Genomic DNA, 26,366 nt, shown 5'->3' with positions numbered 1-26,366 from the left:
CTAGAGGAGGTTAGCGAGCACTGCAACAACAAAGTCACGTTTTGGGCTACATCCAAAGTCCCTCCTCCCTAACTACTAAAAAAATATGCTAAAGAAATAAATATATATATGTATATATATATATATACCGTATATATATATATATATACCGTATACTGTGTGTGTGTGTATATATATATATAGATAGATAGATAGATAGATAGATAGATAGATAGATAGATAGATAGATAGATAGATAGATAGATAGATAGATAGATAGATAGATAGATAGATAGATAGATAGATAGATAGATAGATAGATAGATAGATAGATAGATAGATAGATAGATAGATAGATAGATAGATAGATATAAATCCCATGAAAAGAAAAAGTTTAGATGCAATGCATTATAGTCTGTATTAATCAATCTAGTGAGCATTGATGCACATTCGCAGAGACCTCTGGGAAATTTTTACGACACTGGATTTCGGAATTGTAAATGTGGACAGCTCTATAAAATGGCGAACGCACTATATAGTGGACTATGTAGTGAGTAGTGAAGGAATTCAGGCAAATCCTAGGTTTAGAATTGGCGACCAATTCTCTGAAAAATCCCAACTTTTCCAAACATCAGTCATCATTGATGTGCTGAGGTCACAAATAAACCTCAATTATGCTTTAAATTAAAGTTATAAATTAAAACCCAACAGCCTTCATTCACCTTTGGTTTGAAACCAATCAATAATCTGTTTGATGATTTAGTTTTAATCCCACCTTTGACTTCCTCCTGCTGAATTGGAGAATCCCTAATAGACCTTTCTTCTGTGGTCCTCCTGAACCATCAGCAGTGGAGCTAATGGAATCTAAAAATATATAAAGAAGAAGAAGGAGAGACGATTGAGACATCAGAATATTAGAGTTCCAAGTCAAAACTTTGCTGATGGTTCTATACATATCCACCAGCAGAGGGCGCTACAGCTTCATCAATTTGAACATTGACTACATTCAGGTTAACTTGTGCTGTCTTAGATGACCCCACCCTTACATTGACGTGTTATTCCTACCATGACAAAGGTGGATAAAGGTGGAAAGATTTCATGTAATCCATGGACACCAGTGAGGTTCACAAATCATTGAAGAAAAAAGGTTCAAAGCACTGTCTAGTGGGTCTAGATGACCCAACTCCCAATGTTAAAGTGCCCAGGATAGCACAAGGGTTACAAGTAGCAAAGCCGCATGTTTTAGAGCATCAAAGCAGCACAAGAGTCTCAGCGAGAGACATTTTCATGCTAACACACTGGTTAGAAGGGCATCAACAAGCATTATGGCTATACTAACAAATCACAAATGTTTCCCTATGAGGAAAAAAACAAGAAACGACAAGACAAGGGTTAGTGAGCAGGTGGCGTTGGGTTTGTCAGACACCAAATGAAAACAGAAAGATCATGACTAATACCTGAGAAGTTAAGGACAGGGGCAGAAGCCATTTTAGGCTGGAAAACTGCAAACGCAACAAATATAAAGAGTCAATGTTTCATTTATCTACAGAAACTAACATTACAACAAACTGTACGCTTTATATGCTACACTAATTACTCCAACTATATGCAATTAGATTTTTTTCCTTATAAAGACGGCCTTAGAATCCATTACACAACAGCTTTTGACAGTGAAAATTACATCATAATTGGAAAAAAATCGTGTTTGTGTCCTTTTACAGACATAAACTCGTTACGTGTGATGGTTATGTAACAACACTCATGCAATAATATCAGTGGGTGTGGATCCTCTTTATGATAATCAACAACAACAAAATAATTATGCAAAGATAAAAAAAAAAAAACTTTTTTTTTCAAACCGATGACAAATTCTAAATATAGTAAAAACAAAAAGGCTGGTTTAAGGCCTTAGCTCCCTAACAATCAGTAAAAATTGTCCCTAAAGCCGATAATAATGGTACAAATTGCTTTTATCAGGTGCTAATCCATAAATAGATTGAAAACAGCAATAAGTGAAATATTATCAGTAATCATTAAGTATACGTGTGAGGGTGCGGCATAAATGCTTTCTCTGTAACCCAAGGCTATGAGGTCTGAGATATGAGGAACACAAATAGCAATAGTTCATCAGAAGTTTGCCACTGAGTAGTGGGTGGGACCGTTGGCGGAGAGCAACACCGCCACTCCTCCCGCTTTCATGAGAGCTCTCCGTTTACACCCTCTTCCGCTATCTTACAGCCTCTGAAAGCTCCAATCAAACATTGCCGGTGCAGCAAAAATGACGAGGAATATTGGAGCTATCCAGCTGTACAGTTGCGAGACAGATCCCAGCTCGGATGAGGAAAACGAAGACGTACGTGGATCTGGAAGTCTATAAGCGGATACATCTGAATGTATCCAACCAATTGAGACTGTGCCCCCCCCCCCCCAGCATATTTTCTACGTCACAGCTACAGCGTGTTTTGACTGCTTCTGATTCTCAACATTTTGAATAAGGAAACAGTCAGAAATGCAATTTTCTTCATACGGTGTATAAGTCCTCCATCATGACAAAAATGCCACACTATATATTAAAAACTCCAAAACCCAATTTTTATCGTCCTAAGATGTGCCTACAAGTTGAAATAAGGCTGCCTTCTATTTTAGCAATAATGTTTTTAGTGAAATATTTAAATACAATTCTAAGTTTAAAACATTGACAGTTACAGGAAAATGAATGTTAAGATCCAGTAACTTCACTTCAGTGGTAAAACACAGTTCCACAGACAGGTTCGAGTGATTACCTAGGCTCTGATCATGGACATACAGCTCCTTGATCCCCAACTCAGCCAAAGATTTGTCCAGCGGGAGCTCGTGGTGACTGACGCTGTCCTTCAAGAGCAGGACGTGGGAGGGGTCTAACTCACACTTACTACAGATGGTCGGTATCAGAGTTTGGAGTGCGACCAGAGGGTTGACCCGCACCACCGCTTTCTGATTGACCTGGTAGTTCACCATCAAACGTACTGTTTTCTGAGACACAAAAGGGGAAAACACGGTAAATTTTCATCAATCTTGGAATAAACGGACCACTAAAAACTCTTCTTTCACAAAGAAGCGTCATCGTCACCAGAGGAAAGAAATCCTCATGCAGTTGCACAACAGGAAGTCTCAAACAACACACAGGTCCAAAAATACACAAAAATGGGACAGCCATTCTTTCAGAAGAAGAAATAGAAGTTGTTCAGAAGGAGGGAAGTAAAAAAAGAAGCAGTTCAAAAGACCTAAAGGTTTGGGATGGAAGTGTCACAGAAAGTTTCAGTGTTTAAGCTCAATAATGCAATAAACAGGGCTATAACACATCATCTACCTCTAAGACAGTAAGAAATACAAGCATTTTTTTTTCACAATTTATAGTTTGTTTTGGCAAGTTTATACTTATGTGCAATCAATTTGACCGCATAAAAATAAAGTTACACCTGTTTTTTTATGTTATACCATGGTGTAAAAACAGAAAGAATGATTTCAAGACTCCTCAATCCAAGGAGAGAGTGGATCTGAGCCGACATCAAGCGGTCTGCCCCACCACCAGGAAGGATCCTGATTGGTTGAAAGATTTAGTTCGGTGTTAAAATGGTGCTACTGGAAAATTCTCTTAATTATTTCCAACGTTTAGCTTTGAAGCACAAAGGAGTTTCAACGGTGTTCCTGGAGGAATGTGTGAATGTGTGTGGTCTTGGGTTCAGATGCGATGCAGCTCCCTGCAGCTGAAACTCTCCACTGCCGAGGTTGTGATTGGTCAATGTCAACACCAGCATCATGTAACTGAGAATTAATCAAAGACCAGTCTATAGCTCCCTGCATTTTGATCACTCTCCCTTTTTTATTACCACAACGTTAGCATTTATACAAACCAATCTGCTGGGAACACATCATTATGGGTCTTAGTAATAATTGTATATCAGTTTAGTGTCAGTTTCTTTAAAAGTGTATTATCTGTGTGACAGTCAATAAGTCAAAATGCTTTGATCTTCACATGAAGAGCAGCTGTTCCTAACATGTTCCTAAAGTGACAAACAGTGATGGAAAACACACAACATCTGATGATATTTATTATTGAAACACACACTCTTAGAATTTATTATTTAAAAAATTCCAACAACGTGCGCCATGAACTCAAAGAACGTCTGGATTGAGCTGTTGTGATGACATATGTGAAACTTTAGGCGTTTTCTTCTATGCTGTTTGTTTGCACAGTCAGTACAGGAACATTTTGTTCTAAACAGATCAATTTAGAACCCTAAAGATAAATGCAAAAACTTTGTTTCCAAAGAGCCAACCAAATTTTTGCCACAAAATACTACTGACTACAATATTTCTCATTCCTCTATGGATCTCATTTATCATCTGCATGTGTGTTCACTAACTTAGGAATTCGTTTTCAAGGTGTTGACTCTAAAGAGAAGAATCTGAGAAATTCTGATCAAATTTGCTGCCCCTGGCCTCAGGCCAGATGGGGTTAAAGTGAGACAGGGCAGCCGGTGAGTCATGAGAAGACCAAAGAAATAATGCATGGTAACTAAAGGTAAGGCACTCATGAAAAATTCAAGCCATCCACGGACGGAGAAGGAGAGACGGAGAAAATGAAACAGACAGGCTGCAAAGGATTTGTAAAATCCTTTGTTAAACTAGAACAGAAATATGAGGAATATAGACAGAGAAGCCACACCTGAAAGAAAACCTGTGATGATACAACATCTTGAATGTGGATATCAATCATCCTACCTTTGCATGGACTTTTACAGGTTTAATTGGATTTGACTTCTCCAAGCAATCAATGGTAAGAGACAGACAATAAGTAAACATGTTACAAGGTCTAAAAGATAAAACAATCTAGCAAATGGACAATTTCAATAAACCTAAATAAACGTGAACAAATGGTCCAAACTGTTTCTACGAACAATGATTAAAAAAAGGGATAACATGACCATCTACTAAACAGTTTAATGATCAAGTAAACTATACAAATATTGTTAATATACACATGACATTTCCAGCACACGACAATCTGAGAAAAAAAGACATTAATGTAAAGTCCAACATAAAAATTACACACAACGCATAGAAAATCAGCACCCATTGCTGCTACTTACCTCTGGCACTTTGGGTGCTGGTCTGCGCGCCACTTTCTCTTCCACCACTTTCTCCTTGATAAGGACACAGGCCACATTCAGGGAGCCAAGACGCGAGTTGGGCTTGTACGCCAAAGGGAGGCCCTCAGACGACCAGAGGTCCAGGGTGTGAAGAGCCGGATTGAGGTGATGACGACTGCAGAGCTCAACCAGCAGGTCCATCAAAGCTTTACTGGAAGACAGAGACAGAAATAAGAGGTTGTGTGTGTGTGTGTGTGTGAGAGTGTGTGTGTGTGCATTTGTAAAAAGAAATGAAGCACAGGTGAAGAAGAAAGAGTGGGAGGAAGGTCCACATATCAGGTTACTGTGGTTACTTAACTTTGGCTTCATTAAAGAGAAGACTGCAAAATAAAAAAATATTAACAATTAAGTAATATATATGTAAAAAGAGACACAATTTAGTATCTGCCAATTCTCCTATTATTTGAATGACTTGACAGTTTATACCCTGCCAATAAACCACTTCAAATTGAACTTTTATTATATGGAATGATAACATCTCAGTTATTATTTAATAAACATATTAACTTATATGACTGATGTAGATAACTACGCGTACATGATTATCATCATAGTCAAACGCTTCTTATTGCTTCTTACATAAACACGTTTTTTAGAAATATTGAGGACGAATGTTTGAAACCATTTAATATCAGTCGAGTATTTTTTATCTAAATACTAATACTAAAGTACTAGAGTAAAAACATAAAATAACATCTACATAGTCTATGATACCACCTGTCAATCCACGGTTAAAGAAAGAGGCTGCTTCCAGTGTTTAGTGGGAAAAGCCATATCAGATGACAAGTCTGAGGAAAAGGCATACAAAGGGCGCCATTCACACTCAGTAATACACACAAATACACAATCACACACACACACACAAACACACACACACACACACATCTACCAAGAGAGAAAATAGTAAAGTCAGCTCTGTATATCACATATTCAGTATGCTGAAACCTGTTTGGAGACTTATACCAAAGATAACACCAAATTTCCTTTCTTCATATCTTTAGGTGAGGTTTTTCTATAGAAATACAGTTTAAAAGAAATAGATTACAATTTAGATATTTTGACTGTAACTTCAAGGCATCAAGATGATAAGATTAAACCATTTCATCCATTAAATCAAACATAATGTAGATTTTCACTGACATTAATTGAATATGAACAGGAATGTAGAATCAAAGTTTTGTTTGCCTGTAATTTAATAAAATTATAATTGCCTTGCAAAACATGAACTATTTTAAATATATATATATAAATAAAGGATATACAACATTTTTTGTATCTTTATTAATTCATTCAAAGAGGATGCATCAATGTAGAAAAAAACTAAATCCCATTTTTATAAAACAAAAAGTTAAATGTTAAAATAAAGTTTAGAAACTCAGCAATATACTACAGCACTTTTTCATTATAAATTATTTTATATTGAAAGCTACACACTTACACTATAAATTTAGCTAAATGTACTTGTATACTCAGATTTAAAAATATTTAAATATTTTAAGAAGTTTTAGGATGTTTCATGTATTTTCATAATTTGGCAAACTGTTAATGAGCGTATGCAGTGTAAAATAATAGTAACTATGACACAATATACAAAAATAACAACAAAAAGAAATAATAGCTAGGGAGCATTTGAAATGTAGTAAACAGTCACACAATTAACTACAACACACCAAATTATCTTTTAAAACCTACATTTGATTTTCTTTTAGATTGGTCATAAATAGTCTGCAACAAAACACATGCAGATTTGAAATTGTTCACAATAATCTGAATGGCACAGAATTTTTCTTTTTTTTCAAGAAATGACTGTAAATGTCATACATATTCCGAAAACCCATCAAGAATTTAAAGAAAGAGATGACTGATAGATGGACCATCTTTAAGTTTTGGTTTTTATTTTACCAAAACAAAATAATTCGCTTCACAATTATGGAAATAAAAGCTCAAAGAATTACTAGTCTGAACAAGACACCTCAATTTAGAGAAGCTCAACCAGATGATCCGAGTGGCATTTATTCTTTTTTTTTAATAATAAAGGCATCTGCTATAGGCAAGACCCCAATGTTTAACTATGTAGCCACAAAGGGGGCCCCACTCTGTGTCTCCCTGTGCCGGTCCCCAGCCTGGATGAAATACAGGGTTGTGTCAGGAAGCGCATCCGGCATAAAACTGTCTCCCGAACTCCCTGTGTGAATCAGTGGAAGCTGATTCATTGGGGCGACCCCTGAAGGGACATGCTGAAAGGTGAACAACAACAACCAGACTTGGCAATAACACTATAAAAAAAAAAAAAAAACAGGATTTATATGAAGCTGCCACGGCCGTCCATAGAAATATTGTGTAATGAAAACCCTTGCTTTGTAAAATGAAGACTATTTCCCAAAAAGTGTTACGGAACTAAAGCCAAAAATGTCAAAAATGCACTTAAGTGAGGTGGTTCATTAAATTTCCTTTAAAGAGTTCATTCATGCCTGTTGCAAATATTTTGTTGTTCTTTACCATTGAGAGACGTCCCCAATTGTTCTGCTCCCATGGACACCAATCACCTCATTAGGGACAGAGAGCATTAGCAGTTCAGCTGCCAGAACTTTTGGCACAAGGTTTGTGCTCAGGCTGTGCATGCCCCCCCCCCTTTTGATGTGGGACACTGGGACAGCAACATCCATATCTTCTATCACTCCTATGTTGTTTGTCTGAGGCCTGGCAGTGACGGCCAACTGCTAAAAATGAACAGTTCTGATGATCATCAAATAGATTCCAATATTTAGGAATTCAAATGAAAGGAATGTTAAACAAAAGTGATAAGCTAAAATCATGTGCAAATGATTGCAGAAGAAGGACAAAGGCACTGAGCATGACCACGGGAATCTGAGTGCCTGAATGCACACTTGTGTGAACCTCTCTCGAACCTCACCTTCCATCTTCTGTCATAGAAATCTGGCGTCCCTGAGGTAGGGTCAGCTGGAAAGTCACATAAGGGTTTGCTGTGTTGTCTTTGGCATCAATGGCTGATGGCCCTCCCCCATCGAGTACAGAGTTTCTGAAGATGTGGCGTGGAGCTGGTTGAGGGGCCAAAGGGGGAGGTGGGGCGCGTGTCTTCATTACCCTCCTAAAAAAATGACAGGGACAAATAAAAATACAGAGAAGAATATTAAAACTCCCTTTGCATTTTTTTTAACCAAACACAACATATTTAACACAATAACTCAAGGTAGTAATGGTATTCAATTTTGATTTGACAACCGAAGTGTAATAGCATCATGAATGCTAATTACCTCTTTTTTTCATAACAATTTTGTGTTTTGCACACTACTTTATTTCATATTAATTACATAACAGTTTACAAACAAGCTGAGATAATCAGACTGGTTGTCAAACCCATACCAAGATAAATAGCTGCTGATTTCATCAGTTCCTGTGGTGAATCATTGTCAGCTAACTATTTATGAGCTCATTTCCTATCCAATATTTATTAATTAACCCAAACAAATCTTAGTTTTTGTTTTTTTTATTCTCCAATTGCATCAAAACAATAAACAAGCAATTTTACAATATGAGATGCAGTGAATTAGAGAGCGAAATGTTTTGTTTAAACATACTGACTTAATTCTCGTTTATTGTTTTCTAAAAAATGACGTTCATTTTGGTGCAAAATTTTACACATTGTAATAAACACCATACTACTCTTCTCTTACACTTCGTACACAACAAGAATTTGAGTTCCGTTCAAGAACACAATGCATTTAGCCCATGATGTTCACACTGGACAAGCAGGGAGAGGCTTCTTCTTTTTCTACTGTTTTCTAGCTCATGTCTGCCACCCACAGTTGGAAGAGGCTTGACGAAAAATGCCAAAGCGGTGCAAATTTTACAAATCTTCCCCAAGGCTCTTTCATTCACAGCTCTATACCGATTTATGAAAGACGTTATGTCATATAATTCCGACCAGGTTTTTTCCTATACGACACAAACTTTTCTCCGTTGGCACTTCAATGAAGTAAAGGGGACGTCATCCATACCTCACTATCAAATCTGAGTCTGAGTTTGACTTGCTTTAACTTTCAACGCATGTTCTATGTACGTGTTTCTCTACGTAGTTCTCCGCGTTCTACATGTGAACGCGGAGGTTTGAACGCAGAAGCCTGAAACATTTTTCTTTTTAACTTTTCAGTGGAAGTGGTTTCTTGAACGCACGTTGCAGAGGATGAACACAGCTTAAAGGTCTTTTAAAGTGTAGTATCAGCTAGCAAATACCAAAATAGAAATGTATTTATTCTTTTGCCTTTCAGCTTATTCCATTAGAGATGGAAAGGGGAAAAGAACATCAATTCCTCCTTTTACTGAACTTATATGACCCAAATAAATTTCCCTAAAATAAAAAAATGATATTATTCACAGAGATTTTGCATTTAATTAAAAAAAGATACATTTTTGTTAGAAAAGCTCAGTAAGAAAATACTCTGTTGTCCAGAACAGCATTTGACATTATTTTTATGTAGAAAAAATGTCTATGAAAACCATCGCAACACATGTGAGAACACTAGTTAAACAATAGTTAGTATTGTTTGGCACGAGACGAATGTCAGTGGTATGCAAACAAGATGCAGCAAACTATCCACTTGACAGTCTCCCGATATTAAATGATCCCACATGAACCAGATCAGAAACTCAGCTTTCTAAAAAATGTCAACTTTCAAATGATATATGCATTTCAGAGTAAGACATCTTCTCCCTTAGATATCTGCCCGAGTAAACAGAACACAAAATTGTCACTCGCGTCAAAAACAAACCTGGGAGAAAAGGGCTTCCAGAGTGTCAAGATATATCGGATTCTGAGTTGGAGTGTTTTTCCCTCCAAACACTTAAAGTGTATGCAAGTTCGTGTCTTCAGTTGTCTAATCCAATGCTGGAAAGTTGTGTATCCTTTCAAGATCCCTCTGCCTGATGCAAAGGCAAATGCAGAATATCAAGGAGAGAATGCAAATGAAGCACAATGATTGGACTCTAACCTGGCTATGGTTAACCATTAACAGGTGTGTGACATATCACCAAACTCTTACCCAGAAAGTTATTGATTCATTATGCAATTTAGAGAGTGGTTTCCTATGCATGCATACCTAGGATGACAGACTATATTTAGAGGTGAAAGGAATCCTTTCACAGAGTACATTATTTCTATAGCATTTTGCTAAAAGAATATGTTTTACTCACTAGATAGATACTTCTTTTCATGACAGCTGTAAAAGGTGTGAGAATTTGGTATTTTCCTGCCGACTCTTTCCCTTTGAAGGTAAACAGAACTGGGCTCTGTGCTACTGTGGGACTGGGTCCTAGCCAGGCCCAACACAGTGAGCCAGTATCCACTTCCCCCCCTGTCCGTCTCACCAAAACCTTCTACTCTCCCTCTATCTCTTTTCCTTCCTCGAACGCGCACAAAGACGCTTTTAGGAAAAGCCTCGTCTCCCACAGAGTTCGAAACAACATAAACTGAAAGACTAGGAGAGTAAAGGAGACACAAGAAACGAAGAGCAGGGAAGCCCGCTCCGGCACAGGGGGGCAGTAAGTGCTGTGCTGGTAAGAGGACCCAGTTACAAATGGACTCTCCTTTTCTTTCTTGCACACACACACAGTGTGCAGGATCTTTAGAGCTCTGAGTTCCTTTCACTTGATTAAACAGCAACAACAAAGATCCATTTCTACCTTCAGTTTTGACTGGTTCAGTGTTTGTTTTAAATCTTTTTATTAGGTGTCAGAAATCTATATCACTCTAAAAAGAACGATATTATATTATATTATACTATATTATATCATATCATATCATATCATATCATATCATATCATATCATATCATATCATATCATATCATATCATATTATATTATAAAATAATGATCTAATTTCTTTAAACTGTAATTAAAAGTTTGTCAATATTCAACTTAATATGCTTATATGAATTTAAAAAAAATCCTTTTGATGCTATTTTATTCTTTTAATTGTGTTTTTTCATCAAGAAAAAACTGCATTGATGTTAGAATGAACAACACAAATAACATTTGTTTACCGCTATAGCTAGGGAAGCCATTTTTATGTAACTTGAGAACATTAGCACAAATGACAGTTCTGTAAAAAATATTTGGACCTGTGAGTTTTACTTTTTTCATTTCTGTCAAAACTTCAGATCATTTTGAATATATTTAAAAAGTCAATATAAAGACATTGATTTCCAAAACTTTTAAATAAAAAACCCCAAAATTGCCCCTCTACAGTGAAAGTAATCGACCCTCTATATAGGGGTCTGAAACCGAGGGTCAGGGTTGCTGTTCAGCAGCAAAATTCTTTATGAATGTATTTGCATTTAGATTTATGTAAAAGTTTTTTCTTTTAATCTGATTCTTAAAGTTGTCTTGCTTATATTTGATAGTAAAAGGATGACAGTACACTAAAGTCAAAATTACAGAAAATGCAATGCTTGACTTTCTTGCATTTTTTAATACAAATAAATCTGCTGCAACAGGAGGATCTAATTTGGCATAGGATGTATTTTATTTTGAAAGGAACTTCTTGAGCTGCTGACAAAAGTGAAAGAAGTTAGAATAGGAAAATATAACACTGATATAATTCAATTATTTTAAATAATTGCTTCATTTTATGAATGAAAAGCTAAATGGCAACAAAAACATAAATAAAATGTATCTGTCTAAAAGGGTTAGAGGTGGGACTTAGTGGCTCTCAGTAGATTTTGGTCTGTAAAACCAAATGGCTCTTTTACTCTTAAAGGATGCAGACCCCCTAAACCTATAATTGTTAGGGGTGTTTTATCCATTCAAGAGTGGATTCATAAATGTGCCTTAGCATTGACATAGACAAGTTCTTATATTGACAGATTGGGCCCGAGATTTACAAAGTAAAAGTTAAAAAAATGTTTTTTTTTAACAGTTCAGTATATGTAGGAAAAAGATTCTAAAAAATGAAGCATAATTTATGGAATTTATTTGCAGCTTTGTGTTTTTTCAGGTTTGCAGCTGGACTGTGATTTGGGCGTCCCACAATAGGACCTGCTTTGAATAGCAGAGCTTTTCTGTGGACCTCGCAGGTTCCTCTCACAGCAGTTTTCTAGATGCCTCTTCTTAGACCCAGGAAATATTCATTACAGGTTGGCTAAGACTGTCTATGTCCAAGACACCAAAACTAAACAAAAAAAAAAAAACATTTCTGCTCTCCAACATCGTGGGCAAGCAGTTACCCCTCACACACAAACACCGCCCCTGTTTTCCTCCCTGCATACTCCTATGGTGCCATGGTGTCCCCACGGCAACCTCTATTTACAACACTTGACTGCAGAAGGGAGCTCATTTTAGCAACAGCTGTGAATGTTGGAAGCACTCACACAATGGACGAGTGGCCACAAGGCACAGAACTGAACCGGAACGACAAAGTCTAGATAAGATGTTTTTATTGCTTTTGTTTTATTTATCAAGTATCCAAAGTTAGGTAAAGTTTGCTAACTTTTCAGTACACAACAAGAACAAACAAGATTCTCCATACTTTGAAAAATCTTTCACAACAAATATATTAAAAATTAATCTTCTGATCATTCAGTTAAATGCAGTCTAACTCTAAAGGAGACACTGTATTTTATGTACCAAAATTAAACTTTCCAGTGTCCATTTAAAAGAAAAAGCACTCCACCCTATCTGCAATCTTCCCCAGGCCCCACTCTTGAACCCTCTTGACACATGCAGTCATGTTGTCCACTTGTGGACTGTGACAAAGAGGCACGAGGCAACAGTAACACATCAGACATGACCAGAACAAATAAAAGTTTCCCTACAGGCAAAACACAAAGCCAACTTCCCCCAAAACAGCAAAAATAAAACAATCTAACGTCCCTTGTGACAGCTTTTCTGAACAAATACATACAGAAACTTGGTCAAAAATAAGTTGTCCCATCACAGTCAACTGTTTTGACATACTACAAAATCTGGTAGAAATGCAGGTCTTAAACAGAGACCAGGACAGTGTTGGATAAGATGGGACTAGTCAAAAAATATAAATTATCTGCATTTAAAATTTGATATCATGAGATTTCTGTAAAGTAGCACAAATAATGTACTGCTAATCTTTAAAATCTGACATTTCCCTCTTTATAAACTCTTTGTCTTAATTTATTGTATTTCTATTGCTAAGAACAGGTCCACGATTATGTTTGGCTATCTCACTGCCTGTGGTACTTAAAGCAGTAGGCATCCAGGCCAGGTCTCATTGCGGTTCTTCTCTGGAGGCATGGTTGATGTTGGAGCAAATCTTACTGAGTCTACTGGCTCTCGTGGTTGCACATTTCCTACACTGATGGAATATGTTAACAATTTATTTTAAACAAGGATCCAAGTTAAGTCTTCTATTTTGATTGGAGCAGTTACTTTTAGCTGCTGATGCTGTCATGCATATATCCTGTAGTCAAGATGACACCAGATGGACTACATACACAACAATCTTTGCCCATTGTTTGCTCAGTGCAGAGATCAAAATGAAAATAATTGATTTTATTCTGTCAATCAATGGTATTGGTTAAAACTAAACCTTAAAGAAAAGTAATAAACAATAACAAATTAAACTCAGTTCCTGTTTCTTGCTTTTTTGCTTAGTACCATAAGACAATCACCGTTGTGAATAGGCACCTTGAAATACATTTAATGTCATTGAATTAGCACATTATAATCCTATGAATGACATATCGGGCCATTTTACTTCTACTGTGGACTGAGAAAGTTAACTCCAGTCCATGTAAAAATGTGTGTCTCAGTTCACTTGCAAGTGAACCATGGTGCAGTTCTCTATAGTAGGAATGCAAATGGACAGTCCAGCTGACTGAAGACTTAAAGTAAACCATGAAAAGTAAGTGAATTATGTTCTGTAAATTACCAAATGGACTAGAAACAATAACATCTCAGTTTGAATATAGAGAAGTATAATTTATGACAAAATAAGAAAATGTCTTGTTTTTTTTTTGTTTTTTTTAGTCAGCTCATTTTAGGAAATATTGCCCCAAAACAAAGAGCTGTTTTATCTGAGTAATATATCTAAGTTGTTTGCTCCACTTCCATTGCCCACCTATTTCCAACCAAGTCAACAGGACTAAACTACAAACTCACTCTTTAGTGTTGGTACTTTTGCTGTTATCGACATTAAAACAGATTATATGTCCTCTGTTGCTAACACAGTCATGTAATAATACTTCAATTTTAATGAAATCTGTCTTAGAAGTGCATTCAAGAGAGGTTTTAGGAGGCAAACAAGATGAAGGACAACAGAAAGAGGGACAGAAAAACCTGGAAAACTATGGGTGACTGCTGATGGGACAAAGTTTCTACAGATGAAGTCAATGAAGAAGAACGATGTGGAAGTGGGTGGAGTCCAACACCAGAACGGAAGAGGTGGAGGGACGGTCTGTTTTCTATTCCCTTAGAGGTTTTAATTAGTGAGAACTTTGAGAAGAGAGAAAAAGAAAGAAAACTTGCTACTGAAGTTGTTGCCATAACATGCAAGCGAAAAAGTTTTTTAACAAACAGAAAAATAGAAAAAAGCATCAAAAAGTTAAAACCAAAGTTTCTCGGTTTCTTGCTTTTAAAATAGAATTAATTTGCATTTCATTAAGCTATGCTATGAACTTTTAATAATTGAGATCAAAGTTATAATTAATGCTTAAAATAAGTTCACTGATTACATTTTAAGAATCCCTGTCGTCTGTGTCACTTGAGTGTCTCAGACATCCATCTAGCTAACGCTTCCAGAGACACATGCAGCCCATCTGCGCTAGTCTTTGACAAGCCTGCATTCCACACAGACCAGTATATGACAGCAGGCTTCCACAAATAAAACCCTGTGGCCCGTAGCAGCTGCATAAAACAGAAAGCTACATTCTAATACAAATATTTCACAAAGTAATCATTTATAACCGCCTCTTTGTTATTAATAAAATTAGCTTTGGATTTTTGCTAAGCAGATACAGAGGTAGGCTAATCATAAAAGGCCTGATAATGCAACAAGGCAGAGGGAGAGAATTAGTCTATAAATACAGTGGAGCATGTTTTATATGGAGCTCTACGTATCTTTAGAATGAATTTTCCCATCACCACTCCTACTGCAACTTCACACAACACGACAAGATGAATCATCCAGATACTAGGCTGAAAATAAACTTCAAATATTTACAACATTCATCCTAATCCCTGATAAAAGTTGTGGTTTTTAGTAGTCGGTTACTTTTTGTCCGTGCAATGGACTGGCGATTTGTCTAGGATGTACCCCACCTTGCCTCGAACAGTTGATTCCAGCCACCACCTGACCCTGAACATGAATAAGCAGGTATATAAAATGGACAGATGGAAGTTAGTATATGTTTGATAATTATTGGTTCTAAAGAGAATAACTTCTTCTACATTTTCTAATCTACTGATCCAACAGATACATAAAAGCACATAAGGTTATACTGTTTGCTTTTGATTGTTTGTGTTCAGACAGTCTGTGGTCAATTCCTAAAAATGCTAAAATTAAGTCCCACTCCCCAAGGGTCTTTTAGTTATGATTATACTTTTTTAAGGCAAAATCTAAAAACCTTTGTCGTTTTCTAGGACATAGATTCTGCAGAACTGCAAAAGATCATCAGAAATTTGCCTTGAGGGCTATCCTCCTGGCTGGGTTGGGGCCTGCACTGTCCGTGCTCCTATGCCTCCCTGCTCTTTGGCGTTGGGGGACCATGGGGCGGTCCTGCTAGCCCTGGTCCGGGTGTCCTGCTGGACTGCCTGGCGGGCGGATTTCCACTATCTGCAATACTATGCTGGTTTTGAGGGGCCCTGGCTAACGCTACTGCTTCGGAGACAAGTAAAAAAAATAAAGAACAAAAAAGAAAGAAAATTGCCTATTTGCTTTTGCATTGTGGGCGAGACTGTTGGCGCAGAGTAAGGACAAATGCAAATTCTTCCCCTATCCCTATGGTTTCTTCCTATCCCTACAATTAGCCCTCCAAACGGAGAGTAATGGAAAAATGGTTTCTCCAAAATAGGAGGTTACTCCCACTTGATGATGTCATCAATATTTGCATTAAAGCGGAGCTGCTAGCGCTCAGAAATGCATGTCAACATCGGTTAACAACTTTAAAAAGGTAATGCTAAAACAAAAAGTCATTACTTACATTTAAATGTAAACTTCTGTGCATCAGTACACACCCACGTGAAGAAAAGCCCTTCTCCTCCGTGGCATAGCGCGAAGGAAGGTTTCGGCATCCCTTCGCCGCGAGGGTTAGCCCTTAAAAAAAACTATTCTGAGCATCCCTACCCCTCTAAATGCCCCTACAATTGGAGGGGTAGGGTGAAGCCATAGGGGTAGGGGAAGATTTCAGATTCGGCCAAAGCCTGCCCTCATTACCCAACCATCATACGTGTCCTCCATCATCAGAAAAATGTCACAAAAACATGTTAAAAACACCAAAAACGCCATTTTCATCAGAGTGGGTCTTTAAGAGACTTCATGAAAATGGAGTGTACAATTGTTGTGTGTATGTTGAGTGTATCATGAAGTATCTAAGGGATATAGGGAGTACTGGCCCCTTACTATCCATCCATCTTCCTCCACTCATCCGGGACCAGTTCCTCTGGGGGACCCAGAGCCGTTCCAAGGCCAGCCGAGAGACGCAGTGTCTCCAGCGTGTCCTGGGTCTTCCCCGGGGCCTCCCCCCAGTGGGACATGCCCGGGACACCTCCCCAGGGAGGCGTCCAGGAGGCATCCGGACTAGATGCCCGAGTCACCTCAACTGGCTCCTTTCGATGTGGAGGAGAAGCGGCTTTATTCCGAGCTATCTGCGGGTGACCGAGCTTCTCACCCTATCTCTAAGGGAACGCCCAGCTCCCTTAGAGATAGGGTGGATTATAATGTAAGTGCCCCTAGGACAGCCTTAGGATACAAACTACACTCAGATTGTCTGACTTCCAAATTTCTAACAGTCAGGACGACTGGACAAAATAAAAAATCCATGTGACACACCTGCATCTCACCTACTTTACCTTTCCTTACCTTACCCCTTGCATGTTGTATAAGTGTTCACTACAACCTGTTGCCTGCAGCATGCTCATATGAAAATGGGCATGAATATTTTCACTCTACGGGTTTACTGAGCGGTTTACGACCTTGATATTCTGCATGCTCCATTCAGACTAGCCAATTGTTCCCCTGCAGACAGCCCGTATCCATCGCAAGGGCAGTTGTGACTCAAGCCTGAGCATCACAGGAGAGCCAGGTTTTTGATGAAACAGAAAATTAAAACTTTGAACCAAACAGACATTTTAATTGATGGGAACGGTTCAAATGGACGAACCTGCAACACTAAGGTCTCATCTGATTGGATAGCTATTACAGCTGCACAAGAGCACAGAGACAGAGTTCTTTAGCCAGCCAGTAATTAACTCTGGGCGGGTGCCAAACAGTTAGTTGTTTGTCAGTCCTGAAATGCACACAACTGGGAATTTGCTATTTTTAAACTAAACACATTCAAAACAAGTAATAAGACCAGAGACACTGAAAAGCAAAATATGGAACCATGTAACAGTCACACTGTCTGCAGGACAAAACAAGATAGTTGGTGTTTGTGTGCTACAAATAAACTTTTATTTTGTACTTTTTGACTATACTGTTGAATCTAGAAACAGAAAATGTACTAAGTTTCAGCCCAAATGGCCCCATGTCTGTTGTCCTATTGTTCTAGCCATCATAACTTGTAAAAAAGTCATGTCATAAAATAAAATCACATGATTATGTTTAATATTCTTTTTTGTGATGGAAAAGACAGCACAAAGGGCCTAAATCTCCAGTAAACTGGTAGTTTAGTGAAATCATTCTATGAGCTATACATTACAGATAATAAGTGACAAACTGTGCACGACTATTCTTCCTGAGAATTCTTTCCGTATGGCAGCTCGTGCATCCTGAAATGCACCAAAACACCGTTAATCAGATTTAGCACAAGGCAATCTTATTCAGCACACATGTGAACACAAAGTTAGACTGTCACAAAACACACATACGCACGCTAGGTCCAGACATGCAGAGAAAAAAAAACATTGGTGGACTAATTAAAATAGTTGTCTGTGCAGCAGAATGAATTAAAAAGGAATGCCTTTCCTTTAATTGTAAAGCTACAGAAAAACTGAGGATGTGACATGTGAACATGAGTATAGCCTGTGGTGTTCATACTTGACAAGCCAGAAGTGGCTTCTTCTTCTTCTTCTTCTAGTGTTTTCCAGCGCATCTTCTAACAGTTAACCTACAGTTAGAAGGTGGTTGGTGTGAAAAGTCAAAGCGGTGCAAATCTCACGAATTTTGCTCCAGGCTTTTTTTTTCACAGCTCCATTCCGATATATGAAACACTTGGTGTCACATAATTCTGGCCAGGAACAAACTATGATAATAAAGTTCTCCTCTATGATCATTTTCAAACAGTTGGGACTTCTGTGAATTAAAATGGTTACTTAAACTCGAGTCCACGTTGTGTACAAACAGTTGTAGAAACGTGCGTATCTATGCAAGAACCTGAGAGTTTTGAACGTGTAAACCCAAAATCCAAGTTTACATAGACTTTTTATTGGAAGTGGACGTTGTTGAGGGTGTTGTGAACATATCCTAAAACATGTATACCGTTGCAAACTTGTTTAACTTTCCATCTTTCCTTTTAACACTTTTTTTGTGCATAAACAGATTTTAAAATCTAAACATGATTTGACTCTTCAGCGCCTTCTAAGTATTTTCATATGGATCCAGCAGTATGCCAATACTAAAATAAACTTTATTAACGCCAAATAGGAGCAACCATGCGCATGCCTCTGCAGGTCAGACACCAGGGTCATGGAAGTGGTAATTAAACACTCATATGTCCTAATCCACAACTGTACTTCACAACTTTACATTGTTCTTGCTGCATCTGTTGACTCAGTATTCAGCATCTGCTACTTATAAAAGGAAAGGTCAGCAAAGAAAACAACCACGTGTTAAAAACAACTACTGAACAATAGACATCTTGTTGGTACCAAACTACTTGCACACCTTAAACCGTTTTTTTCAAGGTCAAGGTTCGGAATAATTTAAATGTCATTTTGCTCTTTTGAGATGATTCTGTCTTTGAAGACAAAGAAACACTTGCTTTTCTAAAGATTCTTAGGTCAAAGAACTTAGATTTCATTAGCTCTTTGATCATTCCTCCACATCCTAAGGAGACAATAAAAGGCATAAAAAAAATACTGGCAAACACACAGTAAAGCACTAACTTCTCAAATGTCCGCACCCAAGAACAAAAGTAGCGCATTTCTTGTTTCATTGAAGCTGCCGAAAGAGATGTTTGGGACTTACCATGGTTTTATGAATCTTGTTTCATTAGTATGGTGCTACGTAGTAAAGTAGTTATAGCCTGTGTGATGACGAAGGAGAAAGCGGAACACAAAAGATGTGGCCGTGGCAACTGAGGTGGAGAAAACAATCTCTTACAGGGCAGGTCGAAACAACTTTAAGGGTTATCTGCTTGGCTAGAGATGGTTGTTAGAAGTTTAAAGTTTAAAAGATCGTAAAAAATCTGATGAAAAACCATTCAGCCTTAGCTCACATCCTCAGAACTGCTTCTTATCAGATTCCACACCTAGCAGAGCGGAGGAACGCCCAGCACTGACTTATGCTCACTGAATTGGCTGTTTTATGGCTATAAGGTTTGAGACCCTTCATGTCAATGCTATGTTTGGGTCTGACAAACTCAGCAACAATTAGATTTGAGTGCATAACTATGATGATGAAAACCCTATAATGACACATCTCAGTAGAGAACATAGGGATATCTTTTTAAAACAGTCAACATCCTAACTTTAGTAACAGAAAAGTGATGCAGTCTTGTTCCTGTTCTCTAAAACAGAAAAAAATGACAATAACTGGTGCTTGAAATCCCCTGTATAAAGAAAGAAGTCTGCCTTAAAGACACAATCTGGTAAAAAATATGTTTTTGACATGTTCTTGTGGCATTTTTCAGATTATGTAGGACATATACATTATGCTTAAAACTACAATAAATATAAAATAAAAATATATAAAAATAAAAGAACAATAAGCTTAAAACTGCATTTCTGAGTATCTATTTCTTCAAATTGTTGTGAAACAGAAGCTACGGAGCCCGAGACCTGACATGGGTAAACAACACGATTAAATCGTTCACACGAATAAGGATTACATTACCATGATTTGTTCCCACAAAATAGTAATTGTTCCCACGGAATAATCGCCAAAGGTCCCGCCCATAACTCAAAAACAAATTTCTAATGAACTCTTGACGCTCTGCAAAAACTATGTCCTAGAAAATGACAAAGGTTTTTTTTATTTGGGCTAAAAACAGAATAATCATAATTTTTAAAAAAAACACACTGAGCTTTTAAAACAGATCAAAAGATGATCGGAGGGGAACTTAAACTTTATTTTACTGAAGAAAAATGAATACATCCAGAGACCCTGGTCATACTTTGACTATTTAAGCGATAAGTGATCATTTATTGGCATCATTTAAAAAACATTGCTTTGATATGCATTGATGAGAGACAATTTATGAAAATTTTGCTTAAAAACAGCATTCCTTCATAAGATTTCATTTAATTGTACCTAAAAAGAACATGTGCATTTTATGTAAGGTATATAGAGTAACCCATAATAGCTGTTTTATAATTTAACAACATAGCTTTCTGATTTTAATGACTGCAAGTCTACAGGCCGTGAGAACAGCTACACAAAAGGCTGTATGGTGATGCTGTGAAGTGGGACTAATCTTCATTTTGTCAAATATTAAATGCACATTTACTTCTAGAACCATAATAAGATTTATGAGCCACAAATGAGGACAGAGCTCACTAAAAGCACAGAGAAAGACACATTGGAGTCCAAAACTGCAGCACTGTCCAACAGTGTGCCCAGTATTGACCTTTGACCCATTCATGTGGCTAACTTACATTTTTAACCTGCCTTATCAATAAATCTCTATTCTAATTTAATACGATGTTTTATTCACTTATATCCACTGAAGTGTGTCCGACAGCACTTTTTTTGATTCTTTCCTTCTTTCTTAATGATTATTTTATGATTTTCAACAGCTGTGTATATGTGTTTATATTCAGAGGGATTCCCATCAAGCCCTTTGAGATGCAACATTCGACTGAATTTAGTTTGCTAGGTGTGATGTGATCGCTCCAGACACGTGTACTACAGAACAGTAAAGGGATGTCGGCACCTAGTGTCGGACTAAAGGTCAGAGGTCATATGGGCCTTGCACGCTCATGTGTCGAAGTGTCCTTGGGCAAGACATTAAACTGCCTCTGGTGGAAGATTGGCGCCAGTGTTTGGCAGCGGAGCCGCCACCAGTGTGTGTATGTGTGTATGTATGTGTGTGTGCATTGGTGAATGGGACTGTGACTGTAAAGCGCCTTGGGCCTTCGAAAGAGGGTAGAAGAGCGTTAAATAAGTATACGCCATTTACCATATCAACAACAGAATTTTTTAATGAAATATCTCAATCTGCATGACTTTAATCTAAAATAAAAAATTACAGTTTATAAGATACATTTTTTTACAAGCAGCACATAAAGTGGCTGCAGTTTTGGCGGAACAAATGTTGGTCACTTCCTGTCCTTTCAAGGATTTGCACAGGTGGCCTGGCAGAGATTTTTATGCCGGTTGCTCTTCCCAACACAAAACCCTGTATTTTATCCAGGCTGGGGACGGGCACAGGGACGGGCACAGAGACCCAAACTTAGGCCCCCTACATAGTTTGGTGGAATAAATCTGAACAATATTCATACTGTGACCTGCAGGTATAGGTGAGACTTTGTGAGTTATTAAAAAAATAATTAATAATAATGATCTTTATTGGTACAAAAACAGCCATGTGTCCTGATTTACATGAAGAGCTGAAGCATAAAGACATTCTACAATTCTACCAGTAATCTAAGCTTGTTTTTCCTCAAAATATAGTTGTAACATAACTGACTATAATATAAAGATGGGATTCCACACAGGCTGTGTTTCTACTTACCCTGTAGGAGGCTTAGACTCCGTCATTGTGATGATTCCTAAAGGCACAAGTGGCAATCCAACAGCGGGGTCCCTGAATCCGCTACTGCTGTGTCATTTACCAACAATCCATTACAGTAAATGACCATCTGGACAGAAAATAAACAAATAACTACTAACGACACACTTCTGTTAAGTTTGTTTTTGTTTTCAGAAGAAGCGACAAAAGCGTCTCATAGACTCAACAAGTGACAGCGCGCGCCACAGATAACAGTCCGCAGTGACCTGGAATACAAGCCCCGCAGTCCGTGACGAAAAGCCATTTTAAATACAGTTATTGGTTCATTTTAGTTCTTTGAAATGGACAGCGTTTAGTGAATAAACGACAGCCTTACTGAGTCATTTCCACGGACTGAGTTTGCTGTCCTCCCCGGTTCACATAATCTTTATAACGCTGTGTCTGAATTACTGCGCCGCCGTCAAAACAAAAAAGACAGAGACACAACTTCCGGAAAAATCTTTAAAAAATAAAAGCGCTCCCAAACGGATATTTGTCAGTTCTCCTTTTCTTTCTTTCTTTCTTTCTTTCTTTCTTTCTTTCTTTCTTTCTTTCTTTCTTTCTTTCTTTCTTTCTTTCTTTCTTTCTTTCTTTCTTTCTTTCTTTCTTTCTTTCTTTCTTTCTTTCTTTCTTTCTTTCTTATCTATATTTATGAGTATGAGTGATTACAGTTGTTTTTTTTCTTACATTAATTATTCTTCGTTTTGTTTGTTACTTTTCATAATTTCTTTACTGCATTTCTTTTATTTGTGTGACTTTCATTTTGTATTGTCTTCTTGAAATGAACCAATACATCAAATCATTACAATCTCTTTTTTGCTTTCTTTGTTTATGACAAAGAAAGGTATGCTTCTTATGAACTCTTCTTATTTTTAGAAACTCTTCACTTTAGAAAGTAATTTATTAACAGGAAGAGCAAAAACAATGGCAAACTATTGACATAGAGTAGAATGAAACAGGTTAACCTTTGAGTGGTGCAGTTAGAGAAAGGCTTATGAAGAGATCTAACTCTATACTAGATGCTTTACTTTGGAAAGCATGGAAGAATCTGGACGAGGAAAAAGAAGCACCAACAAAAGGAAAAGTATGTTTCAAAACTTTAATTTTATATTTTGGTCACATATTTTTGGTTATGAAACAACTATTCTTACTTGTGATCGTTTGTGATTTCTTTGTGTATACTTTTAGGTAAATCTGGAACAAATGATGTAGGTAAGATGAAGTTGTGGCGTCCTTAAGTCGAAGTTCGTTCATTTATTTGTTTATTGTTCATTTTTATAACTGACCAGATAGAACCTGTCAAAACCAAATGAAACCCCAATCCTAGAATCCATTTAAAATAAGTCATGAAACAGATTATTAAACTACCATTAGACTCAGAAAGATGCACTGTAAAGAAATGAAAAATATTTAATTCATTTCATGCCCGAAGGAAAATTAGAAGTTGAATGAATTTGCTTCCCAACGCTCTGTAGTCATTGTTGGTGGTCACAGATGGAGGCAGGTGTGGATCTCCAGTATGGGTTGGTGTTGAAGGAAAACCTGGAGAAGTTTCTGACTGACTGAACATCCTCTTGTGGTTGAGTTTTCTCTTATTAAGAGGATGTTCCCCGTTAGAGCAGAAGTCAGAACAGAGCCATGGGTTTGTAAAGTGCAGAGACAACAGTACTCCTTATCATCCGTTCTATTTAAGCTTTAGAAAATCCAATATTTTTTTAAGATATAAAAAAAAAACGAAATGAAAAAAATAAAAAAAAAGTTTGAATGCAGATTATTCACATTTCCTGTTTTTAAAGGAATGATTTGAGCTTTTATTTAGAAAGCCAGATCCGTGCATTTCCTGTCTTCTGTGCTTGTTCATGTCTAACCCGACGCGCAGCTTTATAAAGCCCTCCCTCGTCAGCATATCTGCAGTCATCCTCAACGGGACAGCAGCGGCTCCTCCGCCGCGTGTGCGGGATACAGGCCAATTCTCTGAGACGAACAAAGAGGTTTAAAACAATCCTGCTTGAGTTCACCAACATAATATATGATAATATCCCGCTATAATGGGACTTAAAACTTCATAAACTTTAAACGCGTATAATGTACCCGAGCAATGCAGTGCTTTTTTCCACCACGAGAGGTCAGCATTGCAACAATTACACCATAAAGTTGAATTTGGTCAAATTAAAATAGACATTGATTGCAATTTTAGGTGATCTTAATTCATATATTCAATATGTAAAAGGGGTAAATTTTATCTAGTAGTTTCACGTTCGATATGGACCTAATACTTTGAGGTTAATTTGTTAAAAAAAATCTGAATCAGTTTTATGTTTGTGTTTGGCCCTCTACATTTTAATTCAAAGTAAACAAAATGAACTGAACATAGTTTAGTACTGTCTATTTCAGAGAATTTCCTTTTATTTAACAGTTGTTTTATTTGATTCTTACTTTTTGCACTAAAGTGCACATTCAGAATGTTTGTACATTGATTTATAAGAAGAATATAAATAATTGTCTTGTTGTCTAGAATTGTTACAAACTAATGCTCAATAACAAGTTTTTATTTCAAATCCAGACAAATCCCAGAGTGTAACAGTCCGGGTGTGTCCGCCATTGTTCCTATGTTTGTATTTGTGTTTGAGTTCCATCTGCAGGAGGCCCTGCAAGGTTCCGTAGGTTTCTGGACCCCACTTTTTCCACATTGTAGAGGTGTTAGTAGTCCTAGGTGTTACGGTTTCTGTTTCTTTGCCCTTGTGCCTTGTTTCCTTTTTGTTCTGTGATGTTTTGAGTTTAACTTCCTGTTTTATTTTGTAGTGTTTCCTGGTTTGTTTTAGTTTTGAGTTTTACTTTGGTCCCCATCCTTCCTGAGTGTTTCCACCTGTGTCTCGTTTGTCTGTATGTATTTAAGTCTTGTCATTCCCTTCCTCCTGTGCTGGTCCAGAGTATGTAAGTCTGCTCTCCCTGTTTCGAGTCTTTCGAGTGTTTAGTGTTTCAAGTTTCTAGCCTGCCGTATGCAGTGGTTTTGGTTTTGTGTCTTTAGTTTTGTTTATTAAAGCCCCCGTTCCCCTGCAACCTCCTGCCTCCTCTCCTTCTCTGCACCTGGGTACTCCCTCATCTGCTCCCCGTGACACTAGGATGCCCCACCATTCTGTTGCAGGGCTCTGAGTCTCATTTCTGAACTAAACTAAGAGTCCGACCTACCCTCTTTGTTTAGATTTTGTGAATATAAGCTTTCTAAGATCTGTGGCATGTCCTGTCAGGCTTCCACTGTACAGGCTTCTTCAGCACCATCGTCATCATGGTTATATCATGATTAAGTACATTAAATGGTGAAAGTTCACAAAATGACCCGATATAACACAGTGAGGACAGAGGTCCCAATATATTTACCTCTGAGGGACAAAGGCTATGAGACGGGTCTGGAAATGCTGACAAAGTGGGAGTCTATCTCCATCAGAGATCTGTGAGATGGTTCGTCCAGGAAAAGCTCAGTTCCGTCCTACTCCTCTGGGGTCACTGTTATCATATGATGCTTCTTTACTATTTTTCAATGAGACCAAAGGGTGCTGTGGACCGAAAGCGGCAATGTACATTTAGTCCCTCCCATGAAGAAATAGCCTATATCTTGCTATTGTTTATATGTTTGTAAAAAAAAAAGTCTATTTTAATAATTAAAATACAAAATATGATGTGATGTATTTGTTTGGTTTTATTTGATCCATCCTTGTGATTTCATAGGTTCCAGGTGTGATCCAATCATGCAGTAAATGGATTCAATGGAGAATAAAATAAAACTAAAAATCAGCGACCAGTAACATCAAAGCCGTAATTAAAAAAAAAAACAGCATTAGCAGTGATGTTACTTATTACTAAGTCCATTTTATAAGTTTTTTAAAAATCCTTTTCGGCTGTGCAGTATTTCTTGGTAAGACTGATGTACAAAAAAGCACATGGTGAAAATTTGCCATGTGCTTTAGATTTTTCTTTCTTTGAGTTAATTCATTCACAGTCTTACAGTAGGGACATATATAAGGGTAACACAACTTGAACAAGAATTGATACAAAACTACA

The 26,366-nt window shown here is 37.4% G+C and overlaps 1 protein-coding gene across 6 annotated transcripts in view; it reads right to left on the bottom strand.

Moving 5' to 3' along the window:
- LOC101165094 (protein cordon-bleu) overlaps positions 1-22,772 on the bottom strand; it is a 53,361-nt gene extending 30,589 nt beyond the window's left edge. For 4 of the 6 annotated variants that reach the window (XM_011485032.3, XM_011485036.3, XM_020710035.2 and 1 more), the window contains exons 1-7: positions 22,645-22,772; positions 22,272-22,398; positions 8,086-8,280; positions 5,112-5,322; positions 2,763-2,991; positions 1,437-1,481; positions 755-843 (exon numbers count right to left, since the gene is read on the bottom strand). In XM_011485032.3, coding sequence (XP_011483334.1) covers positions 755-843; positions 1,437-1,481; positions 2,763-2,991; positions 5,112-5,322; positions 8,086-8,280; positions 22,272-22,297 — 795 coding nt within the window. In that variant the 5' untranslated portion in view covers positions 22,298-22,398; positions 22,645-22,772. Of the gene's footprint in view, positions 1-754; positions 844-1,436; positions 1,482-2,762; positions 2,992-5,111; positions 5,323-8,085; positions 8,281-9,961; positions 10,126-22,271; positions 22,399-22,644 lie in introns of those variants that run through there. The other 2 variants (XM_011485034.3, XM_011485033.3) reach the window with 2 other exon arrangements.
- Between the last annotated feature and the right edge of the window lie 3,594 nt (positions 22,773-26,366).

Source organism: Oryzias latipes, chromosome 16 (genome assembly GCF_002234675.1).
Source record: "Oryzias latipes chromosome 16, ASM223467v1".
Taxonomy (NCBI): domain Eukaryota; kingdom Metazoa; phylum Chordata; class Actinopteri; order Beloniformes; family Adrianichthyidae; genus Oryzias; species Oryzias latipes.
Note: the sequence above shows the minus strand (reverse complement) of the source record. Positions and strands in the feature narration are given on the sequence as shown.